Raw genomic sequence first — 24,317 nt, 5'->3', positions numbered from 1 at the left:
GGAGTTTGGGATTAGCAGATGCAAACTATTATATATAGAACTGGATAAACAACAAGGTCCTACTGTATAGCACATGGAACTATATTCAATATCCTGTGATAAGCTATAATGGAAAAGAATATGAAAAAATATACATATATGTATAACTGAGTCACTTTACAGCAGAAATTAACACAACATTGCAAATCAACTATACTTCAATAAAATTTTTTTAAAAAAAGGTTCTGCTTCCAGAGAACTTGACTTCATGTGAAAGTAGAGGGGAGAATCTTAGGAAAGCGGGGCTCTGGTCCCGGAGCTCATTATGTCACCCCAGGCAAGCTGCTTAACCATTTCCAATCTGACAGAGCTGGATCCTAACATATCCCCTGCCTGCCTGCAAATAATACTCCATGAAGTCCAGCCAAGATCTCAAGTTTAAGGGTGAGTTAATAGAAACGGAGGAAGCCCAATGGTGAGCCCCTGACATTTTCAGATCATCCCATCTTTCTCATTGCCCACTACAGAGAAAGCATCACCATAATGGACAGGAAGCCAGGGAGGACTAGCAGAGGGAAACCAACCATTGGTCCCAGGAGCAGAGGTAGAGGTGTGTGTGTGAGGTAAATGTGTGTTCCAGCCCTAGGACCGCAGCAGAACCTTGGGGTCATTGAGATGATGAGTTTAAGCACCTCCACGGTCCCTGATGCACAGTAAGCACTTGTAGAGTGGTAACTCCCTTTTCCTACTTCTCCTAGATCATAGTTTATCCGACAGTAAGGACTAACATTTCTTGGGCATCTACTATGCGCCAAATTCCATAGCTTCATTAAATAATGAAACTTTTATCCTTATACTCTTACTCCTAGGTAAGTGGTGTTATCCTCATTTTACAGGCAAGAAAGCTGAGACCCAGAGCGGTTAAGCCACCTGCTCAAAATCACACAGCTACCAAGTAGCAGAGCCAGTCCTTGAACTCTGTCTCCAAAGCCCAGGTGCTTACGCACCACTGTGTTCACACCTGTAGGACACTCCTCCCTGGACTTCAGATTGTCGAGTTCTGACAAGTGTTTGATGGCCATTGGCTCCTAGCTGCATTCCCACCTCAGCCTCAGCAAGGAACAGAGACCTGCCCACCCAGACCCCTGCCTGGAGACTCTGAGAGATCACATGCTTCGGCTCCACCAGAGTCAAAGTCCTGGCTTAAATCTAGTGCTGCAGCTGCAAGTTCAGAAAGCATAAAATAATTGCCTCCCCTGGAAGCCAGAGGCTCAGGTCTTTCCTGGGCACAGGGTCCCCCACAGCCTGGGTGTGAGCCCCAAGGAACAGTCTGCTTTTAGGAATGAAAGCAACAACAGCAACAATCGCTAGTTCAAATATCAAGGGCTTGGTACCTGCTAAGTGCCTTTCAGGTTTTATCTCATTTAATCCTCACAATAGCCTTAGAAGGTAGATGTTCTTCTTATTCCATTTCACAGATGAGTAACTGAATCACAGAGAGTTTAAGTGGGCTTCCCAATGACCTGCTTTAGTCAATGAAGCAATCTAAATGCCAAATAACAAGCACTGGCTAGCTGGATGTTGGTGCATCTGTACGGTGGAGGACTGCACAGCTGTAAAGAATAATGAGATGCTTTATGACGGATATGGATTGATCACCAAGATTAACTGTCTAGTGGAAAGGCCAAGATGTAGAACAATATTCCAGAACAACACCATCTGTGTGCACAAGGGCAAGTAGGATATGTGCATGTGATTTTGGGTTGTATCTGCATAAAGTTCTCTGCAAAGAACACACAAGAAATGGACAACATTGTTTGCCTCTATGCAGGGAAACTGGAAGGCTGGGACTGAGATGGGAAGAATTTTCCCATGATACCCCTTTGTATTTGCAACCATGTGGATATGTTGGCTATTCAAAAATAAGTGACTTATTTAAAAGATAAATAATAAAGTGCTTCAATGGCTGTCCATTGCATATAAGATTTAAGACTCTCTCCGTGACCTCAAAAAGCTGTCATGACCCTCTGTCTGCTACTCTTGTATATCTTGGACCGTGCTCCAGACACGCTGGCTTTTCCAGCTGCCAGGCTTTTGCCTCTGCTGTTTCTCTGAACTGATAGCATCTTCCTCTCACTCTCTCATGGCTGGTTTCTGCTCACACTCTGCTGGTCTCTGCTCAAACGTCACCTCCTCCAAGAAGCCTTCCCTGACTATACTCTCTAAGTCACCTCCTCTTACCCCTTACTTACTCTCACTGCATCCTGTTTGTTTCCTTTATAATAGTTATTGTGATTTGCAATTATTATTTTTTACTTATTCGCTGTTTGTCTCCCCACCTATTCTGTAAGATCCATGAGAGCAGGGCCCGGGTCTGTATTTGTTCAACAGTTGTAACTCCAGTGCATGCAGGGCTAGCTTCATGGCCCTGTGACCTATACTGGTGCACAGGGCCCCATGCATAGAAGGACCCTAAGCTTAGAAGGACCCTCCCTGTACTTAGATAGGCCCACACTTGGCTTAATGCTCTGCTGTCATCATCTTGAAATTCTTTATAATATTTGAACAAGGGGCCCTGCATTTTTCACTTTGCAGCCCGTCCTGAGTGTGGTATATAGTAGATGCTCAATAAATCTTCACACAAGTCACAGAGCTCCATGAGTGCAGTGGGCACTCAATAAATCTGCATGTAAGTGACAGAGCCAGGCCTTATCCCAGATCTGCCCACCTCCACAGCTTGGTACTAATCTTTATGCCACCTGCATCTTAAAATAACACGAAGACCCTGTCCCAAGCCCAGAAAAGCCAGATTCCAGAACCCTGCCTTTCTCCCTCTACATTTTGTTCTACCTACTTCTCCCCTGACTCCCTTTAGCACAGTTTGTTAAGGAACGGTGCCTCCATCCCCCAGAACCTCCAAGGTCTTCTGCTGGCTTTAGTTGAACTGAAAAAACAACCCTGAAAATCCATTTAGCTTCAGAGCCACAGCAGGTGTCTAAGAGTGACACGGTGGGCCCGGGCTGGGCTGGCAGGGGCCATACGCAGTACTTCAGGGCGCTGCAGGGAACCAGTGTGAGCTGCAGCTGTCTGCGTAGAGTTCAATGCCACAGTCAGCCTCCCAGCCCCACAGTGTTGGAATTAAACCAGATGCTTCACAGCAGAGCCTGCAGCCACCAGCTCGGACGGTGCCCTGTCAGTTCCGTCCCTCTGTCTTTTTTCCTGCCCCTTCCCTCCTCTCCTGAGTCCAGCCTACCTCTGCTCAATTAAGAACCTGGAAAAGAAGATGTGGCACATATATACAATGGAATATTACTCAGGCATAAAAGAAATGAAATTGAGTTATTTGTAGTGAGGTGGATGGACCTAGAGTCTGTCATACAGAGTGAAGTAAGTCAGAAAGAGAAAAACAAATACCGTATGCTAACACATATATATGGAATCTAAGGAAAAAAAAAAAGGTCATGAAGAACCCAGGGGTAAGACGGGAATAAAGACACAGACCTACTAGAGAATGGACTTGAGGATATGGGGAGGGGGAAGGGTAAGCTGTGACAAAGTGAGAGAGTGGCATGGACATATATACACTACCAAACGTAAAATAGATAGCTAGTGGGAAGCAGCCGCATAGCACAGGGAGATCAGCTCGGTGCTTTGTGACCACCTAGAGGGGTGGGATAGGGAGGGTGGGAGGGAGGGAGACGCAAGAGGGAAGAGATATGGGAACATATGTATATGTATAACTGATTCACTTTGTTATAAAGCAGAAACTAACACACCATTGTAAAGTAATTATACTCCAATAAAGATGTTTAAAAAAAAAAAAAAAAGAACCTGGAAAAAAATCACCTGGACTGTCTGACGGCGTGAGAAATGCAGCTTACGCCAAGGGCACCAAACAAGGGTGGAGTAGGGTTGGGGGGCCTCCACGAACAGCATCCAGGCTGAAATTATGTTTTTGTTTGGCCCAAGCAGTATTTTTTAAAAGGAAAATTAAGCCAATATTTTAAAAGCACGGAATTTAATTAATAATACAGTTTACCAGCTTCTCTTGAGAAATGGGAAGAATAAAAAAAATATTTATAGAACATCTATTACTATGTGCCAGACACTGTTCTAGACACTGGGGATACAGCATTAAAACAAATAAAAAAGGAAAATCGTTGTCCTCAGGGAGCTTAGCTTCTAGTGGGGAAACAGTAAGTCAAATATAAAGCATGTTAGCTGGTGATGAGTGCTTTAGAGAAAAACAGGGAAGGAGGATCAGTGATTGAGAGGGAAGTTTGATTTTAAGTAGGTGGTCAAGGAATTCCCTGGTGGTCCAGTGGTTAGGACTCGGAGCTCTCGCCACCAGGGGGGCCGGGTTCAATCCCTGGTTGGGGAACTAAGATCCCGTAAGCTGCAAGCCTCGGCAAACACAAAACAAAACAAAACACACAAACAAAAAAGCTGGTCGTGGTCAGATGGGGGCTCACTGAGTAATGATATTTGAGCAAAGACCTGACTGAAGTGGGTTAACGGACTGAGCCACGTGGATATCTGAGGCAGAGCATTCTACGTTGGGGGGGAAAGCAAGTGCAAAAGCTCTGGGGTGAGTATGTGCTTGGTTAGTTGAAGAAATGACAAGGAGTGCAGAGTGGCTGGAGTAGAGTGAGCAAGGGGGAGGTAAGTGGGAGATGAAGCAGCAGTGGGGGTGGTAAGGGACATCAGATCATTAGGACCATTTAAGCTTCTACTCTGAGTGATGTAGGAGCCACAGAAGGGCTTTGAGAAGTGAACTGAATATATTCTATTTTGCCTCAACCATGCATCCAGCTTTGACCACTTGCCAGGCACTAAGGGTTCCTATACACATTTGCCATGGCAAGAACACTTGGTTCAGCAAAGAGAAAGATGGTGGTCTCCTGCCTTGCCTACTACTGATAGAGCTGAGTGCCCCTCCACACGCCTGCAAGCCTTGCCATTCCAGCTCCCTCTCTCAGAGCCCCAGCATTCCTTACAGGTCCAGCTACATCCAGAGGGTGCAGGCTGCTGCTAGCTTCTCTTTGCTCCGAGAGCCAGATGGGACATCCCCAGCCTCCACTGAAGCAGGCCAAAGCTAGAATGACAAGGCCTGACTCCTTCCATGCTGAGCTGGCAGGCATCCAAGACAAGGACAGAGACAGGTCTGAGAGATGCTCGAGATGAAGGCACCTCTGTGCTCCTGGCCTTGAAACAGAGCAAATTTACTGTCACCTCCCTATGGGTCTCCCATCACCATATAGCAATAACAGATGGTTCCTGCCATGAGCCTTCAAGAAATCCCATAGGACAGTCCCCATCTTATGGGTTTTTAAGGGAGGCACAGAGCTCATCCCGCACTGCTCTGCAACTTTGGCAGTTTACAGAGGCCACATTTGTCGGGGGGCCCCATCATAAACTAGCCAGGCCCAGCCAACATACAAGCTGACCACAGATGTGAACAAGCCCAGCCAAGATCATCCAAGTCTGGCCTAGACCAGAAGAACTGCCCAGCTGAACTCAACCCAGTCACTGACTTAAACAATCTTGAGATAAATAAATGGCTTATGAGACTTCCCTGGCAGTCCAGTGGTTAAGACTTCGCCTTCCAATGCAGGGGGTGCGGGTTTGATCCTTGGTCGGGGAGCTAAGATCCCACATGCTTCGTAGCCAAAAAACCAAAACATAAAACAGAAGCAATGTTGTAACAAATTCAATAAAGACTTTAAAAATGGTCCACATCAAAAAAAAAAAAAAAAGGCTGTTGTTCTAAACCACTGTGGGGTGCTTTGTTTGTTATGCAGCAAAAGCTGGCTGATAGTACAGCCCATTGTTGTAGAACAACTGCTGGCCTTGGACCCAGGGTCCTGGGATCCAACCTTAGCTCCACTATTCATTTCCTGGCACATCACTTAGTCATTCTGGGCCTCAGTTTTTGCATCTGTAAAATAAGGACATAAAAATTCCCATCTTTGTCATGCCAACTTCAAAGGGTTGTTGGGAAGAGCTGAAGGGTTAACACATGTGCAGGGGCCTGGTAATATAAAATGCTTTTTAAGTATTATGCAAGGAGGTCACTGTTAGTGTTGTTTTGTTTTGTTTTTTTGTGGTATGCGGGCCTCTCACTGTTGTGGCCTCTCCCGTTGCGGAGCACAGGCTCCGGACGTGCAGGCTCAGCGGCCATGGCTCACGGGCCCAGCCGCTCCGCGGCATGTGGGATCTTCCCGGACCGGGGCATGAACCAGTGTCCGCTGCTTCAGCAGGCAGACTCTCAACCACTGTGCCACCAGGGAAGCCCCCTGTTAGTGTTATTTGAGGGTGGGGCTGGGGAGGAAAACAAATGTCTAAATTCCAGGTGTTTGTTTAGGCCTGAGTGAGACACTGCAGTGGACACCTGGGGTAGATATTTCTTGTTTTTTGCCTGTCCAGCACTTATCCCTTCTTTTTTTGAGTAACAGCACCCCAATTTTCCTTTGGGAAACCATCCCTCTCTCAGTATCAATTTGTGTGACTCAGATGAGGGGGCACCCAAACCTGGTCCCTAGAGGTGGGCCAATGATCCACCTCTGATCAATCAATGTATGATGCCCCATGGGTTCAGGGATAGGCACATGTCCCAATGTGGACCAATGAAGGCATGCCCTAAGATTTTTGCTGGAACTATATGGAAAGAAGCACCCTTTTTCCAATGGGATTGCTAAACTGGTAGAACAGAAGCCTGGAGCTGCTACTGGTCACTTTTGCCACCAAATGGCAAAGGTCTGTGAAGGGATGAAAGTAGAGCTGAGAGATGGAGAGGGACTGATTCCTGATGACAATGCTGGATCCAGCCACACCTGAATCAATCCTGGTCTTTTTGGTACCATATGTTGAACATACGAGCCAATATGTTCCTATTTTTTCTCCTGAAGTCAAACTTGAATTGAATTTCTGCCATTGCAACGCTCCTAAGCTCTATGTGTCTTCATAGACCAGCTACCTTGAAGCAAACAGGAATCTCAAAGGCAACCAGAACTGGCTGAGGTATGGAAAAAAAACACACCTGCCTTCAGCCACCCCCAGAATCCCCGCCTACTTTACCTCAGAGACACTGCCACCAAAGCTGAGGTGGTGCAGGAGGACAAGAAACATTTGTAAAGCACCCTCACCAAGGTCTGCTGAGACCCTGCACTGACAATTAAAATTCAGTGAAAATAAACAGCACTATTAAAAGCAAAACTAAGTACTTAATAAGACAAATGAGGTGGCAGTATAAAAAGTTGGGATGAGAGAGCTGGCATTAATTAAAAACAAAGAATAGGGCTTCCCTGGTGGCACAGTGGTTCAGAGTCCGCCTGCCGATGCAGGGGACGCGGGTTCGTGCCCCGGTCCGGGAAGATCCCACATGCCGCGGAGCGGCTGGGCCCGTGAGCCATGGCCGCTGGGCCTGCGCGTCCGGAGCCTGTGCTCTGCAACGGGAGAGGCCACAGCAGTGGGAGGCTGCATACCGCAAAAAAAAAAAACAAAAAAAAAAAACAAAGAATAATTTCTTCCCTCCTCTAAAAGGGCTGTATTGTGAGTGTGAGTGTGAGTGTGAGTGTGTGTGTGTGTGTGTGTGTGTGTGTGTGTGTGTGTGTGTGTGTGTAGAAAAGGTTTAGATTTATTAATGTACAAAATGCCATGGGAGCAGACAGATTATGGGATTGGCTCTGCCTGGGGGTGGGGGTGGGGGTGGGGTGGGTGTTCCCAAAAAGGGGAATATTGGGGCTGGTCCCTGAAGGATGAGCTGGGGTGTGCAAGACATGAAGGATGGAGGAAAGGATGAGGGAACTGAGTGAGCAAAGGCTCAGAGGCTTCAATGGATGTGGAATATTTAGGGAATGGAGAAATTCATGAGGATGGAGCCTGGGGTGATTGCAGGGCTGAGAAGAGGGGAAAACAGGACAGAAAAGAGTGGATGGGTCCCAGCGATGAACCCCTGTTTCTGTGGGTTTCAACAATGATCATGCATAGTATCTCCAGCACTCTCCACCCAGACAACCACTGCTTCCCCATTTAAAGATCCAGAGTCTAAGACAACATATTCTTAGCAGACAGTTCAGCAAGGCAACTTAGGGTATGGATTTGGGGGCCAAGTCCATTCTGCCATTTATGAGTCCAACAAGTGAATTCACCTTCCTGAGCCTCAGTTTCGTCATCTGTAGAGTGGGGACAATAATAGGACCTATCTCTAAAGAGAACTGTGAGGATTAAATGAGATGATATATGTGAAGTCCTTGGTCTGGGGCCAAGTGGGAGCTATTATTAATTTATGTTATTATTAATAATAATCTCAGGTATGTTTTCTTAAAGAGATGGGAACCCGACTTCGGCACTAGAGGGAAATGTTTCAGGATTCTTGAAGCTAGATTAAGCACATGAAGCATGATAATGATGAATGACAGAAATAAAAACAACAACAAAACATATTCTGTTATTATGATAATGACAATATAATTGTACTAAAGCAAGGGTCATTTGATAGTGCTATGGTTGTCATTAGTGCTGATAACTAAATATTTCTGGCTTTCCACCATGTAATAGGACTGCCCTTCCCTCTCCATGGAAAGCTGGGAGTGGTCACATGACCTGTTTGGCCAATAAAAGTTTCCAGGTGGAAACTCTAAAGCTGGTGCCCACTTTAGCACTTCCCCTTTTTCCTGTCTTGACAATCATGGATGAATGAAGATGAAGCCCCATCCCCACTCAGTCTGGGTCCCTGTGTGAGGACAAATGCAGAGCAGACACCCCCTGCTAACCCACCATATCCAGGGAGCATGAGTGAGCAACAAATCTCTGTTGTTTCAGTCCCTGAAACTTTGAGAATTGTTTGTTACCACAGCACAACCTAACCCATCCTGTCTGTGCTCATTAGGGGCCAGAAACTGCACTAAGTGTTTCACGTGCAACATCTTGTTGGATCTTCGTAACCATCCTAGAAAATAAGACCTTTTATTACCCAGCCTTACAGATCAGGAAACTGAAGCCCAGAGAGGTAAGGTCATTTTTCCAAGGACACACAGCGAGTAAGTCACAACAGTGCATGCATTCGAAATGAGTCCACAGTGGAAAACACATGACACACACTGAAGGCAAGGCAGAGCATCTAGAATTGATCTTCCTGGGGAGAACGTCTCTTGCTGGACAGGGGTACCCTCAACATTTCCTTCTTCCCCTGGGTTATGAATCCCTCTGAGCCCTGAGTCTACAGACCCAACTACTGAACAAAAAAACGCAAAGGCAGACACTGTTAACAGAACACTCTTCAGGGCTCCCTGCACAGTCCAGCCAATTACCTGATTCCTTGATAAAGTGGAAGCTTGCCTTTGTTGTGTTGCTTATGGAGCTTATCTCTGCTCCAACCACATTGTGGTGAGTAAGGAGAAGAGGAAAAGCTCAGGTTTATTTCTGCACTTGAGCACCCATGCACAGACACACTCGGCTCCAAACAAGAAAATGTGATTAGACAGGTCTGAGTATTAAAACAAGTCATTTAGCTTAATGGCCTCCAGCTGCCACCCAGGGTCAAGTTGCAGTGACACTCATTCTGATTAAAACTCAGTTGGAACTGACTTATCTGCAGCCCTAACTATCCTCATGCCACAGAGACCACAGGTGTCACCCTGATCCCTTCTCTGCCTCAGGGATGAAATACTCAGGGTAGAGAGGGGCATTTACCCCTTAAAAAAACAGCATCCTCTCATCTGAGGAGCATTTTCACAAATCACAGATGGGAGATGTAGCATTCCCATTTTACAGATAAGGAAACTGAGGCCCTGGCTTGCCAGGGTCACTTGGTAGCAGGTGGAATATCCAAAGATATTCCTGGACCTGGGTCTTATATAAATGAGCCTTCGGACCACCCTGCTATCTTTTTTTTTTTTTAACATCTTTATTGGAGTATAATTGCTTTACAATGGTGTGTTAGTTTCTGCTGTATAACAAAGTGAATCAGCTATACGTATACACATACCCCCATATCCCCTCCCTCTTGCAGGTGGGAGAGAGACACCTGCTATCTTGACTGTTGGTGCAAATAATATAATATTTGGTTAAGCATATGCTGGTTTTATATGGCAAATATGGTTTTAAAAAGTGGCATCATCGTGCCAAACTAATAATAAAAAATAGCTTTGCTGAGTATCTTCCATTCACTCTCCAGATCTATTCACCCTTCCACCCTACTCTGTGCCCTGGGAGGTTGGCCTGTGTGGACAGCATCAGTGGTTCCCTTACCCTCTGGTTTCTGGTTGGATTTGTCTAATTGGAGGGATTGCAGATGATTGGAGGGAAGAAAGAGCAAGCGGCTGGGGTACTTCTTCCCTGGACCCCTCGTGGTGGTCACCACGGGGTGGCTGGGGCCCTACACTAAAGGTGGTAACTCTCATCAGGAGGACCTCTTCATATAACCCTTTCTCTTCTGGGTCCATAACTGTTCCTTCTCCTGCCTCTCCAGGCCTGGAGATGGTGATGGCTTCCTTTGATGGATGCTGGGGTGTTTCAGCACCCTGGTTTCCCTTGACCTTGTTGGTTCCTTCACATGACTATAAATAGTCTCTTAATTAAACTCTCTTCATTTACTCCTTTGGGTATGTGATCAATTTCTGAGTGCTTTCTATATACCAGGCACTGTTCTGGCTACTGAATCACCCAATCCTCACAATGATCTAATAAACAATGACTATTCCCTTTTCACAGGTGATACACCTGGAGTATAGAGAGGTTGGGTAGCTTCTCCCAGGTCACACAGCTAGTAAATGATGGGGCCACATTTAGAATCCTGGCAGTGTGGTTCCAGAGCCTGTGCTCTTGACCAACTCACTCTCCTGCCCTGAGGGTCTATACTTAGCAAAGGCAGGGTAGCACAGAAATTAACATCACAAGCCTTCAGGTGCGCAATTTCCATATACCACCTCATTTCATCCTCAACACCAGCCTATGAGGTTATTTCCACTCCTGAGACTCAGAAGGGTGCCTTAATATGCCCAAGGTCCCAGCCAGGAATGGTGGAGCCAACCAGGGTATAAATCCCGGTGTATCTCCCCTTAATACCAACACTCTTGACCACTACTCTGGACAGCCACTCATATAAGCTGCCTGGTCAGACCCGGCACCAAAATGTGAAAGGTACAGTAAGAGAAAGTCTGGCTTAAGGTAAAGAACAGCTCTCTAACCATCAGAGGTATCAAAAGGAGGATATGCTACTTTGAGAAGTAATGCGTTCCCATTCACTGGAGGTAATCAAGCACGAACAGAAAAACTACTCATTGGGGCTGTTGTAAAAAGGGCAATATGCTTTTCTGAGATGGCCTCTTTCTGCATTTGGAAAGGAATGGTTCAAGCTCACAGACTCTCCTCTCATATGCAGGCAAAGCTCTTCATCTTTGACTTGGTCTGGCTCTCTTACCAAGCAAGCAGAGCCAGTTTCTGGTTACCAGACAGAAAGAATAAGTACTCTGGCCTTAGATGCTCCCTGTCCTGGGAAAATGCATATTTCACTTCATCCTTGGAAGAAGAGGCAATTAGAGCCCAGGGAAGGGCTTTGTCTTCTCACCTCAACACACACGCACACACACACACACACACACACACACACCTGCTTCAGCCCCATTCCTACCCACCCACACCACACACCTACACTTGCCCATTCCCACTGACAACACATCCTCATGCCCTCATTCCCACCTACACTCACACTACACGTCCACACGCCGTCCGCCACACACTCCACATGCTTCTGCTCACCTCTCCCCCAGCACCATCCCACCCACAACACACCCACATCTACGCCAGTCACTCCCATACCCACTTCAGCTACACCCCAAGCACCTTCAGCTCCAAAACACACACACACACGCACACCACCCTCACTTTCACCCATGGTACAAATGTCATGACAGAATCTTCCGTCAAGAGCTCAGGCTTTGGAGTCACATACACCTGGATTCAACCCCCAGCTAAACTCAAGCTGGGTGAGCCTGGGCAAAATACTTAACATTTCAGAGCGTCGATTTTCTTGTCTGTAAAATGGGGGCTGTAACAGCACCTACTTCATAGGGTTGTTGAGAGGTTGGAGTGGAAAATACAGCAGCAGAGAGTATCAAGGCTAGTTCTGGTGCAAGGTAAACCCTCACTAGGTGTCACCCAGGGGCTCTTGCAGAACCCCACCCTCCAAAATAACATAGGTTACAGGGTCTCTGGCCAGGAAGGATACTTCTTGCCTCATACAGTCCAGCCATGGCTACTTTCCTGGGATGTGGATTCTAAGAAATCTGAGACCACATCAGGAAGTTCCCATGAATAATAAATCTTGAAGACTGGGCTCCATCCCTTCCTCTCTCCCGCCCAGGCCCTCCTGACACCAGGTGGGGGAAAGCAGCAGAAAAATGAATCTTGGTCAGTGCTGGCTGGAGAACATGAATGAACCTCAAAGTTCCTGTTCCTCTCCCTATGTCCCCATGAAAGCAGCCATCAGAACATTAAGTATGGATGGAGCACTCTGCAATTTACAAAGCCCTCGGTCTTCACAATGACCAGGCAGGTGGGCGCTATGTCCCTCATCACTGGAGGCAGGGGAGTGCAGAGGCTGAAAAGTGCTGAGCGGCCAGAGTTCAAATTACAGCTCTGCCTCTTTCTAGCCGTAGGATGTTAGGACAATTACTAAACCTCTCTGTGCCTCAGTTTCCTCGTATGAAAAACTTCATAATAATAGTGATAATAGTATCTACTTCATAGAGATGTTAAAGGATTAAATGAGTTAATACTTGTAAAGTGCTTAGAAGAGTGTCTGGTACATGGTTAGAATTAAATAGAGAGAAGTACGTTACCCTTGTCACATCTCCAGGATATAAAGGCTGAGAATAACAGCTATAATGGTATTTACCATCTACTGTGTGCCAGGCACCACACTAAGTGATTTACATACATTGGCTCATACAACACTTGCAAAGAGACACCACTGAGTCCGTTTTACAGATAGAAAAATTGATGTTTATAAAGGTTCACTGGCTTTCCCCAAGACTGAATCAGAACCAGTAAGAAGTAGGGTTTCTTTAAACACAGTCCTGATTGACTTTAAATCACCCCCTACCATCTTCTTCCTCCTCCCCATCCTTCTTCACTGAACCCTTAATAAATATAGAACCTTCATCCTGTTTCAGGCACAGTGCTAAGTGCTTTCCACATGTTGGTACTTAACACAGTATTACCCAACTTAATCCTCAGCTCAATCATTAGCCCCATTTTATACCAAGAAACTGAAGCAGAGAGAGGTTAGGTATTAGCCCAAAGTCACAAACAATGAGCCAGTATTCAAATTCCAGATGTCAGAGATATACATACACCATACATGTATTACACCACACACACATACACCCTACCTTAAGCTGCACCAGATAAGCCACCGTCTATTCCCTGATTTAAGACCTTCTCAAGAGACATTATATCAAAACTACATCTGAAGCTGGTCTAGTTTCTCTTCTCACTCTAGTAAGTGAAATATCTATATTGCACTGGGGCAGACATGGACACACACACCCTCTCAACCTCCACTTTCCAGAATCATTTTTTTAATAGGAACTTGCATGAGCTGGCAAAAGGATATGAAGCCAGCAGCAAAAATGTAAAATACTGGCAATGATTCTATCTGTACTGCGGCAGCACGGTAGCCTGTTGGAATGATGTCCTCAATGAACATGCCTCCACATTGTGTAGTCCCTCCCACATTAACTCCGGGTTTAGCATGTGACTTTCTTTCACCAATGGGAAGTCAATAAATATGACACAAACAGAGGCTTGATAAGTGCTTGCCTATTGGGACTTACCCTCTGGAGTGTTCCTACCACCATGTTAGAAATCCAGTCCACTTACATGGAAGAAAACTAAGGCTCCCAGCTAAGAGCCCAGATAATCAACAGACAGGTGAGTGAGACCATCTTGTACTATATAGCTATCAAGCCTCCAGATGACTGTAGCCATATGAGTGACCCCAGGCAAGACCTACAGAAGTACCACCAAACTGATTCTAGCCCAAATTGCAGAATTACAAGTAAATAAATGGTTGTGTGTTAATCCACTAACTTTGGGACTGATTTGTTTTGCAGCAATAGCTAACTGATACTGGTAGTGTGCCATGTCTTCTGCTTGCCCCTCCACATCTACTACCCACGCTTTTCTACTCTGTGGAAGGCTGACTTGTATATATTACTTCAAACAACTCCCTTGTCCTCTGGCTTCCATTCTGATTTTTCTCATGGAGAGCACTAGGGGAGACTGGATGGAGGTAGGAGAGTGAGGTCAGGGCTCCCTTTCTGCAGTGTTGTCATGGGCAGTCAAGGGCTGCCTCCCTTGACAAAGGTCACATCTCTGGTCAGAAGGCCCTGGCCTATAACTACATCTCCAGCTCTCACATGATTCTGGTAATTCTATTTATCTCCCCCTTCAGAACTAGGGGTGGTAACAGCTCCCCATTATTCTTAGCCCCAGGGTACTTCACTAACCATGGCTGGTTTTCCTTAATCCTGCTCATGCTTTTTTCCTCTTAAAAACTGTCCTCAAATTACAGTTTGAATTGCCATCTGTTTCCTGCTGGGATCCTGACTGACACAGGCAGTGTCAACAGCACATATTTTTCATGGAGACAGAAAACAACAGCAGCAACAAACTAGAAGCCCTCATTCCTCAGAAAAGTTGGGGAGATGTCAGCAGAGATTTGGCCAAAGCTATGGTTCAAGACCATAGACAGCGGCACATGTACTTTACTCCCCGTTTTAGTAAATATATGGAAGTGTGTCTCTCTCTCTCTCTCTCTCTCTCTCTCTGTGTGTGTGTGTGTGTGTGTGTGTAGGAATGAAACCAGTAATTGATGCACTTCCTAAAAGTTGGTATCCACCATCCTCTTATGATGTGACTCACACTTTTCTCCCTGAGGTTCATGCAGCAGAAGCTACCAGGATGGTACGGTGTTGAGAAGCCTTTTTCATCCCCTGAAATGTTCCTGCTCCTCCACTTAACACCTCAAATCCCAGTTCAACCCTCACCGTCCCATAATGCCTTCTAACAGTCACCTGAGCCCTCTCTTCTCTGAAATTTTAATGTACTTGGAATTCAGAAACTCAGGGCTTAGCCTCCCATAGTTCACAGAAATCATCATCCACAAGACTGAAAATTCCACGGAGGAATGGAACTTCTCCTGTTATCAATGCTCCAATTTTCTTTTAGTGAACCATCCTTTTCCTATCTTATCCATGGGGTTCTGATGGAGCTGACCTCAACTACCAGCTATGGGGCAGTCACGTGACCCTGGTATGGGCAATCAGCATATTCCCCTCTTCTGGTTCAAAGTTGTTTTAGTTACCCAATACAAGACAATTAGACTCAATTCTGCAACTTTTGTTGGAACATCTTAGGAGGGAGATTCTCTGTTTTTTTCCTTACTGGGCTGAAGATGGGAAAATACAAACTTGGACTTGGTGAGGTTCGACCAGGTGGAGAAAGTCTGCCTGCTAGTGAGGCTACCCCAAAGGAAAGCAGAATTAAGAGATGGTTAGAACTCAGTCCTAGAGCCACGGGATCCAGTCACGCCTCAGCTGTGATTTGGACTCTTTGATTACATTGGCCAGTAGATGTCCCTTTGTATCACTTGAATTAGTTTGAGTTAGGTTTGCCATCAGTATTACATAAGGTTTTTTTTACAGAAACACATAAAACATGGATATGTATGGACTGGTTGATGCAGTGTGACCAGAAGCTTGCAGGAACCTAACCCTGTATTTCCCCTGGGAGCAATGGTTGAGTATTTGCTAATTCAGTGATCATGGTGCTTCACAGAACATAACTACTACAAATAATGATCATCAACTCTCTCTCTCTCCCCCTATATATGTATAGATATGTATATATTGATATATACATACACATACATACATATATACAAGTTATTTGTATATATAAAATAAATAATATATACATAATATGTAATGATGTTATATATCATATATACATACATATGTATTATATGTAAATATATATAAAATACTAGACTAATCAGCAAGCACTCCTACATTTCCACTTTTCCTCTTACAATAAGGACTATTAAGTGGGACAAATGCTTAGTAGTTTGGTCTGTTTTCTATTGTATTTTTCAAGTGTGGTAGAGGCAAAGGGCAGATAATAAGATAATTGATGCAAAGAGGTAATTAGGGAGGAAAACTGCCAAGGAGATACAAAGTACTGTCATTATGGCTTGTTTCCTGGCCAGTTTCTCCCATGCAAAACCAAAGGTGCATTTCAAACCCCATTCCTACACCATCACCATTCTGGGGCAGAATGAGGTGAAGCAGAAGAATAGAAACCAGCCAGGAGTGAACAAATTGACTTGGGGATTCACTGGGGATGGAAAACTTGCAGGAATCATCTAGTACACAGTCCTTCTGGAGCCTAATCAGATAACAAACCAGGGCTGGGAGCAAATGGGTTGGTAAGTATATTTTCAATCTCTAGCCTCTGCAGAGCATGCTCAGAGGCGGAAGGTTTGCAGTGAGCCAGGGGTAGTTGCAAATGGTTCCTCTCCAGCCAGGCTGCCAGCTCAGTTTCTGCAATAAAATGAGTCACTGATGAGGGCTGATTTGAGGGAGTAGGATGGTCCTCATCTTTCAAAGCTGAGGACAAGTGAGGATTGAGTCCCCTTGGCCCTGATTTCCAGCTCCTTCTTCAGGAAAGCAAGGCAAACTTGAAGGTGATTTCTCTCTAAAAGAGGAGTTAAAGCTTTGCAGTTATTTCTGAGTTTTGGGTCTGGTTTTTGCATGGCCAAGCTGCAAGGAAAATCAAGAAAGGAAACGACAGTGTCCCCAAGAAGGCTTCACGGGACCTGGGGACAGAGAAACCCTGAGTGAAAAACCAAGCTCTTGTGACTTAGAACTGAAGCCAGCAGGAGGCATTGTGTTAAGGGTCTGGATTCAGAGGCAAGAGGAAAGAAGGTGATGTTCAACTCCTACCACTGTCATTTCATCTGGTGCTTCAGAACCTCTCCTCAATAATCACCTCTCCTAGGAAACCAAGCTGTGTTCAGTTTAGGGACTCATTGGATATGAAGTATTTAAATCTAGACACTTCACTAGGGCTGGTCCTGGCTCTATCCCTTGCTAGCCTGGGACCTTGGCCCCTCGCTTTCCTGTCCAGAAAATAGGGCTTATCATTGTACCTTCTACTCAGGACCGATGGAAGAACTGGTTGAAACCAGACACGTAGTGCTCCCAGCATGGTGCTGGCCTACATTAAATGCTCAGTAACTGGCAGCTCTCAATCCAGAGTAATGATAATTCTAATACAAAGTCCTCATTGCCAACCATAGCCTGTAAGGTTTGAACTTATACTCACGTCCTTTTGTTTTTTCTGCCTTCTGCACCTTGTGCTGCCCCTTCCTCTCCCAGGTACAGTAATCTCCATACTGAGGAGCCTCAGTGATCTTTTAGAAAGCTCGGGGGGTGAGCATTCTGTGGCCCTAGATCCCCAAGATGATGAGGGGGGCTGATGGGGCAACCAGAAAGAAGTGGTCAAGAACTGTCAAAAGGCACTGACAGAACCCGGGAGACCCTCATCAACTCTCCTATCTGCATAGCACTTTAACACACTGCAAAGATTTCACAATAGCATCCCTCTTAAGCATCACCATTTCCTTGCAAGTCACGTAAGATAGGAGTTTTAGGGCCCACTTTAAAGATGCCAAAAATGAGGGCACATAAGGTTAAGATGACTCACCAAAGGCACATCAGTGGTAAACAGAGGGACTGCCTTAGAACAAAGTGTCACATCCCTGGCTGCACCCTAGAATCATGGTGGGGGACGAGAGGAATTAATAATGCTAATTCCAGAACCCCAACCAAACCAACTAAAGAAGATGCTCATGGTGGGTACCTACATCATACTTTCTGAAAGTCCACCTGGTGATTATAATGTGCAGCTGGGGCTGAGAACCACTAGCTTAGAACCATGTGCCCCGATCCACACTCTCTCCAGCCTCCCTTTTCTCCAGCCTCCCTTTCCTCCAGCCAGAGCACCTTCAACTTGAATGTACGTCAGAGTCACCTGGAGGGCTCAGGAAAGGAGACCGATGCCCACTTCCCAGCCCCAGAGTTTCTGATTCAGGAAGCCTGGGACAGAGCCCCAAAAGTTGCATTTCTAAGTTCCAGGTGATGTTATGCTGCTGGTCTAGGGGCCACACACACTCTGGGGACCACCCCTGTGTGCAGTGCTAGAAAAACGGAACCCAGGAGACCAAATTTCCTGGTCCATGGTTTCCCTTCTGCCAACAGCATTCTCTTCGTTCTGGGTCAGAGCATATGTTACCAGAAACCAAGGAAGGCCAGGGGCGAGGCTGAATACTTTGGGGCTTTTTCTTCTCTTATTTCTCTCCTTTTAAAAATAATCCACCACTTAAGAGACTGTCACTGAGCATTTGCTGCTTGTTCTTCCACACATGGCCCAAACCCTTCTCCTGCAATGCAGGTCTTCTTAAATATTGAATAAGTCTGCTGCTCCACCAATTGCCACAGCCAGGGCTGAGGTAATGTCGATGTCGACAAAGGCTTAATACGACTAATCAGGTTACAAAGCTCAGGCTGCTGAGCTGGTTTTATAAAAGACCTTCACTTTCTTCCCCATCACCAAAATCTCTGGTGGCTCAACACCTTCCCTGACTGTCCCCCACCCCTTTCAAGATATGGGGATTGTTTTTTCTTTTACTGCTTTTGCTGTTTAATGAACCATAGGATGAGTTACAGCAGCCTGGGGAGTGGGTCAGGTTTCGAACAAGAGCAAGGAGCATTAGCTTGACACTGTCAGTGCTCATTTATCTAACAAATACTACTTATTGAGCACTTACTGTGTGCCGACACTGTGGGATACAGTGTATTGAGCTTACTGTCATAAATAAAACACTCAAATCCTCCTGCGCTGGTGGAACTGACATTCTAGTGAGGGGAGATAGACAACAAATGAAATAAATAAGTAAAATCATGTGTCACATGGTGCTAAGTGCTAGGGAGAAAAATAAAATAAAGAAGGAAGAAGTAGAATTCTGGAGGGGGGTGCAATTTTAAATAAGATGATCCGAAAAGGCCTCACTGTGAAGGTGATGTTTAAGTAAAGTCCAAAAGGAAGTGAGGTAGTGGGCAGAGAGTGGAAAGGATTAAGAGTACCCTCTTTAGAATGTTGAGCTCTGAGATTTCATCATCATCATCATCACCACCATCAAAATAAAAATAACTAATGTTTATTGAGCACCTCTCATGCCTGTTCCAAGCAGAGACTATATATATTGACTTGTTAAATTCCCAAGACAACCCCAGAAGGTAGATGTTATTGTCATCCACATTTTCCAGATGAGGAAACTGAGGTACAGGGAGATTTAGTAACTTGCTCAGTCACACAGCAGCAGAGCTGGGATTCAAACCTAGGCAGACTGGCAACTATCCCTACCTCCTCCCTCCACTCTCACCACCCTCATTTTCAAGAAGGGACCCCACACCATGGTTAATTGCAGAACATAATCTCTCCCTGGTTGGGGTCCCACTGTCCTCCTCCTTTCTAGGGAGTCAGTGCTGTAAAGAGGGTGGGGTGCAGGGGGATTGGCCAATACATGAAACTCCTTCTGGGTCAGTTTAGAGTATTTCCTCCCCTGATTGTGAATCCTGTGCTGCAACTAGGGAGCCCTTTTCAAAACAGATCAGATCAGGTCATCCTTTTGCTTGTGAAACTGCATTGTTCTTGGGATAAAGACAAGTTGCCATACCATGGCCCTGCAGGTACCATCAACCTCATCTCACACTGTGCTCCCCCCAAACCTGTGCTCCAGCCATGCTGGCTTTCTTTGATCCTGGAATACCACCACCTCAGGGCCTTGGCACATGCTGTTCTCACTGCCATGAATGTTCTTTTCTCCTCTTTTTACTTGGTTAACTCCTATTCATCCTTCAGCTCCCAGGTCAAATGTCACTTCCTCAGGGAAGTCCTCCCAGATTACATCAGATTTCTTTGTCACATGCTCTCACAGACCGTGTTCCTCTCTTTAGAACCCTTGCCTCAGGTTCTAATTATACATCCATTTGTATCATGACTGATTTATGTCTACCTCCTTGAGGGAAGGTACCAACTCTAAATTGTTTTCTACTATATCCCAACAGTGAACACAGTGCCTGACAAATACTACTAATGACCAGATAGAAGATAAGGATCCCCCAACCAAATATCCCTCAGAAAACAGAAATCCACCTTCTATCCAGGTCCTTAAAATATTTTTTTACACTGTCAAGTGTCTCTCATTATCTCTCTCAATTTACTTTTTTGAATAATGGAATAGTTTATGTAAATTCTTTCTAAACTTTTCATCCATCAGGCTCCAAATGGTATCTCTTCCTTTTCCTATCCTTCAACAAAAGGTTTTTGCAGTAGATGACTTTTATTAAAGTTATAAAACTTTCCTCACTTTTCTGCTTTGTTGATTTTTTTTTTTCTTTTTTTTTGCGGTATGCGGGCCTCTCACTGCTGTGGCCTCTCCCGTTGCAGAGCACAGGCTCCAGACGCGCAGGCTCAGCAGCCATGGCTCACGGGCCCAGCCGCTCCGCGGCATGTGGGATCCTCCCGGACCAGGGCACGAACCCATGTCCCCTGCATCGGCAGGCGGACTCTCAACCACTGCGCCACCAGCAAAGCCCCGTTGATTATTTTTAAAATACGTGTCGGTGGCAGAAAAAATAGTTTTTATGGATTAATTATTTTATATAATATGTGATTTTAAGTATGTTTGTATAATATGATTGATGAATCAAATACTATAAATGGACATTTGACCATTTCATCTACATCCCTAATAGGTTTTGTTTTCTTTCTTTCAGCTCCTAACAGATTATTTTTTAAAGTCTGGCTAACCATTTTGTGCAAGTTAGGAGGGACTGCTTTTTTTATTTTTGCGGTACGCGGGCCTCTCACTGTTGTGGCCTCTCCCGCTGCGGAGCACAGGCTCCGGATGCGCAGGCTCAGCGGCCATGGCTCACGGGCCTAGCTGCTCCGCGGCATGTGGGATCTTCCCGGACCAGGGCATGAACCCGTGTCCCCTGCATCGGCAGGCGGACTCTCAACCACTGCGCCACCAGGGAAGCCCGGAGGGACTGATTTTACTGGAAAAATGTGGAAATTGAAGGTCAACCTTGTATTTGGGGCCATCTGACCTACATGGTAGTAGATAGTCAATAAATATCTATTAACTGAATAGTGATGATTGTATGTTGAATGAATAAAATGATTGTATGTTGACTGAGGTGACCCCTAACTTCAATGCAGAGAAGACTAGACATTCTTTTCTGAATTATCCCCCTAACAAAAACGAACTCAGATTTATAGCTTCATGCAATCACCTCCTAATGTGCACTTAACTCTTACGGATCATGTTCTGTCTTAGGTTCTGTCTTAGGATTTTTATTTCTTCAGTTTGGCTCCAGAAGGTAAAATGATCAGGAGGGACAGGAGCCAGATCAAAGTTAACACCAGGAAGGACAATCATGCTGATCAGACCTGTCCAGCAATGTGTGGAATGACTTTGTAGGTGCTGAGCCAACCACCATGGAGGCATTCAAGCCCATTGGCCTAGGAGTGATGAAGAGGATTCACCCACGGGAAAGAGCAGCGTTCCTCCCAGAATGACCCAAGGACCGGCTGCAACCAAATCGGTCAGGAAACTCTTTACCCTGCAGGTTCCTGGGTACAACCCCGAATCTTCTGAATCACAATTTCTAAGGATGGGCCTTGAGAATTAAAAAAAGTACCCCAGGAGATTCTTTTTTTTTTTTTTTTGCGGTACGCGGGCCTCTCACTGTTGTGGCCTCTCCCACTGCGGAGCACAGGCTCTGGACACGCAGGCTCAGCGGCCATGGCTCACGGGCCCAGCCGCTCCGCGGCATGTGGGATCTTCCCGGACGGGCGCACGAACCCGCGTCCCCTGCATCGGCAGGCGGACTCTCAACCTCTGCGCCACCAGGGAAGCCCCAGGAGATTCTTGAATACGGTAAAATTTGATAACCCCTGAAGTTAATGACTAGGCAAAATTAGCGCCCAGACATTTGGATTTCTCAAGTGAGTAAAATTCTCTTCCAAATTTTAGGGGAGCCCTCCCTAGGGTTGTCAACTTTTGTTGCTGTTGTTGTTACTTTCCAAGGAAGGGCACTAAAATATTTTTTTAAAGAAAGAAACTACCATCAACTATTGCCAATGTTTCATTTTTAAAGAACATATTTTAACATTAAATGAGCAGAAAAGACAATGTCAGACTAAAGGAAAATCCGTTCTAGGAAAATTTAGCTGGCAATATTTTGCCTATCTATAAAGGCCTAATTTTCCTTCTTTCATCAAGGCCAGTGGGAACTTTATAACAGGCCAGATCCATGTTTGGAAACCACTAGCGTAAGCAAGTGATCTCCAAGAGCCTTCCTGAACTAGGCAGATCCAAAGATCTTAGAACGAGTTTGTATCGGCTACTATGAAATAACAACAATGGTGACGATAGGGTCCTGGGATCTCTGCCCATATGAACCAATTTGATCCTTATGAGAACCCTATAAAATACATGTTGTCGTTAACAGCATTCCCATTTTATAGCTGGAAAAAAACCCTGAGGTACAGGGAGCTTTGGTAACTGGCCAAGTCTGTACAGTTAGAAAGGGATGAAGTGCAGATTTGAACCCAAGGAGTCTTAGCTGTCATTGCGGGGCCCTTACTGCTGGGCTATCCCACAAGCAAGTCAGGTTTTACAAATGCCTGGTACACACACGCCCCTGGCTTGAGCCAACCAACTGGTGGTGCTGAAGAACAAAGAGCCCAGAGGTTTGCTCATGGCACATGCAGCGGGGTGAAGACAGAAGCTGAGGGAGAGGGAGATACCCAACTTCCCCCAAAGCATGAGAAGTAGCCTACAGAACCCTGTATGTTTACCCTGGGGCTCCCAGCTCCCCATGGGAATCAGCCACCTGCCGGTAGCCAGGTGTTCTGTGACTTGGAGCACCCACCTGGAAGCGCTCACAGCCCCAGCTGCTGGGGCCCCACCAGGAAGGATGCTGAGGGCACAATTTTAACTGTCTGCTTTTTCCAGCATTTTGTCACATTCTGTTGGTTTTAGGCTTTGTCGCTGCCTTTTCCTCTGGGGAGGGGGGGATGGTGCACGTTAACTGGGTGGGAAGGGAATTTGCAGACCTCACTGAAAGGCCCCTCCCTCTGAACACCCTGTTGGTCTTGCCTCTTAACCCACTGGCCCCTCTCCACATCCCCAGAATCACAACCGCTGAACCACTGCCAAGAAGGGTCCCATCCCCTGGTGTGGGCCCTGGTTCCTCCCTCTCCCCCATATCTGACCTGACTGAGCTACTGCCGAAGCCCCCCACCCCGGATCTTACCACCGTCTTTCTTCCACCGCTTGGCCCAGGCGCCATCGTTGCTCCCCATCACCGGTCTCCTGGCTTCCACCCCACCTCCTGCAGTTCTTTCTCCACTCAGAAACCAAAGTGATCATTACCAAAATTGTAAATTAGGTCATGTCACTCTCCCGATTAAATCCCCCTTCCCAGTGAAATAAAATCCAGACTCCTTGCCTACCCTGGCAGGTCCTGCAGTCCCCAGGGCCCTCCGACCTCATCCCCCTCACTTTCCCCTCATCCCACTACACTGGCCTTTTTGCTATTCCCTCAAGATACCACAGGTGTCTCTGCCTTTGCACTTGCTGTTCCTCCAGCCTGGATCCTGCTGGCTCCTTCTAGAAACTCAGCTCTCAATCCAAATGTTACCATCTCCCCTGGCCATCCTTTTTATAACTAAATTGTAATAACTAAATTCTCTCTCTTCCCCCACCATTTATCACTCTCGATCATGTCATACCATTTCCTTCATAGCACTTAACATGGTCTAAAACCATCTTATTTGTGTGTTTCCTTGTTTATTGCCTTTGTTCCCCACTAGACTGCAAGCTCTAGGAAGGCAGGGAACTCTGTCTCATTCACTGCTGAGTCCCCAGTGCCTGGCACATGGCAGTATACAATAAATATTTGAGAATGAATGAATGATGGAGCAAATAAATGAAAGGGAATGAGTTTGCAGAAAGCAGTGATTCTCAAAGTGGGGTTCCTGGAGCAGCAGAATCCATATCACCTGGGAGTGATGTGTTAGACATGCAAATTCTTGGGCCCCACCCACTGAATCAGAAACTCTGTTTTAACAGCCCTCTAAGGGATTCTGACACAGGCTTAGGTTTGCAAATCTCTGCCATAGAACCACCTACAGTCTCT

General features: G+C 45.8%; 1 protein-coding gene across 15 annotated transcripts in view; it reads right to left on the bottom strand.

The window, feature by feature from the left end:
* RPH3A (rabphilin 3A) overlaps nt 1-24,317 on the bottom strand; it is a 286,320-nt gene that overhangs the window by 65,800 nt on the left and 196,203 nt on the right. Inside the window, exon 1 of one of the 15 annotated variants that reach the window (XM_033408611.2) lies at nt 23,433-23,537. The exons of 13 other annotated variants lie outside the window; for them this stretch is intronic. In XM_033408611.2, coding sequence (XP_033264502.1) covers nt 23,433-23,468 — 36 coding nt within the window. In that variant the 5' untranslated portion in view covers nt 23,469-23,537. Of the gene's footprint in view, nt 1-23,432; nt 23,538-24,317 lie in introns of those variants that run through there. One more of the 15 variants, XM_004281451.3, reaches the window with a different exon arrangement.

The sequence above is a fragment of the Orcinus orca genome, chromosome 15, assembly GCF_937001465.1.
Source record: "Orcinus orca chromosome 15, mOrcOrc1.1, whole genome shotgun sequence".
In the NCBI taxonomy this organism is placed as follows: Eukaryota; Metazoa; Chordata; class Mammalia; order Artiodactyla; family Delphinidae; genus Orcinus; species Orcinus orca.
This window is presented reverse-complemented; position numbering and strand designations above follow the sequence as displayed.